This window comes from Perkinsus marinus (genome assembly GCF_000006405.1).
Source record: "Perkinsus marinus ATCC 50983 genomic scaffold scf_1104296945596, whole genome shotgun sequence".
NCBI classification, from domain to species: domain Eukaryota; phylum Perkinsozoa; order Perkinsida; family Perkinsidae; genus Perkinsus; species Perkinsus marinus.
Window position 1 is genome coordinate 1 of NW_003211113.1, and position 1093 is coordinate 1093.

Genomic DNA, 1093 nt, shown 5'->3' on the forward strand with positions numbered 1-1093 from the left:
TATTCCAGGAGGGCATCATAAGTGTGAACGAGACCAGCCGAAAACCGACAATATTGCTAAACACCATCCTCGAATGCCTTCATCATATGGACTCACGCCACAACTTGGAACAGAGTCCGAAGAGGCAGTCTGCTAATGCAGTTTTTCCACCTTACGCGGACTTGAGAAGGGCCTGACGCTGCTTCTCCTTAGCCCTGTTATCAAGAGTCTCCTGGAAGGCCTTCCACATGACAGAGAAGAACATACCCTGCATACCGTTGGTGATAATACGGGTAGCAAGACCACGACCGAAGAGACCAGCATAACCGTCCTTAGCGACGATGTCCCTAACAGCCTGAGGATAGCTCAGAGGTACCTGGGAAGTCTGCTTAGTGGTCTTAAGCACCCTAAGGGAGTTCGAAATGCAATCGGACACGAAGGATGAGCAGAAACCTAGTAGGGCATTACGAACGTACTTGCCATGCTTGAAGTTGAATTCAGGCAAGTGAGCGTTCAAAGTGTTATGGGTGACAAACCATGGATAGTGGCCAACCCAGGTGGCGGCCATGGCACCGAGAGTACCATGCCACAAATTCGTGATACCGTGAGTCTTCACCTTATTGATGAGAACCTTCATACCAGCCTCACCCTCAACCTGCTTGGTGGTCTTCCAAGCATCAATGGGCATGAGGAAAGCACGGAAGCATGCGGCACCACAAGACGCGAAAGCAGTCTTCACACCGATAGGCATGTTCTGGGTGGCCTGAGTGTTATCCAGAAGGGCCAACACACCAACGTTGGCAGCAGTATCACCGAAACGGGACATGGGGGCTTGGATCAATGCAGGGACGAGACCACGGTAGAATCGAGGAACACCGCCCTCAGAATAGAGCTTCTTGAGGACCTCACCGAGGTGACCACCATAACGATACTGATAGTTCATAGTGGTACGCATCCACATAAGGGCGAACACGTTAACGACCTGGGCAGAGGCACCAGCAATACCACCACGGAAGGCGGCTGCGGTGGCCTTGCCGAGGACGTCAGAAGCAGAGAGTTGCTTACGCTGCTGCTCCAAAGCGGCAGCCTGAGCGGATACCGGAGCGGGAGTAGT

The 1093-nt window shown here is 52.7% G+C and overlaps 1 protein-coding gene across 1 annotated transcript; it reads right to left on the bottom strand.

Moving 5' to 3' along the window:
• Positions 1-151: 151 nt before the first annotated feature.
• Positions 152-1066, bottom strand: Pmar_PMAR021585 (conserved hypothetical protein; the record flags this gene model as incomplete). The annotated part of the gene is made up of 1 exon (XM_002779727.1): positions 152-1066. A coding segment is annotated over one exon (915 nt), but the record flags the coding sequence as incomplete, so codon positions are not given.
• Between the last annotated feature and the right edge of the window lie 27 nt (positions 1067-1093).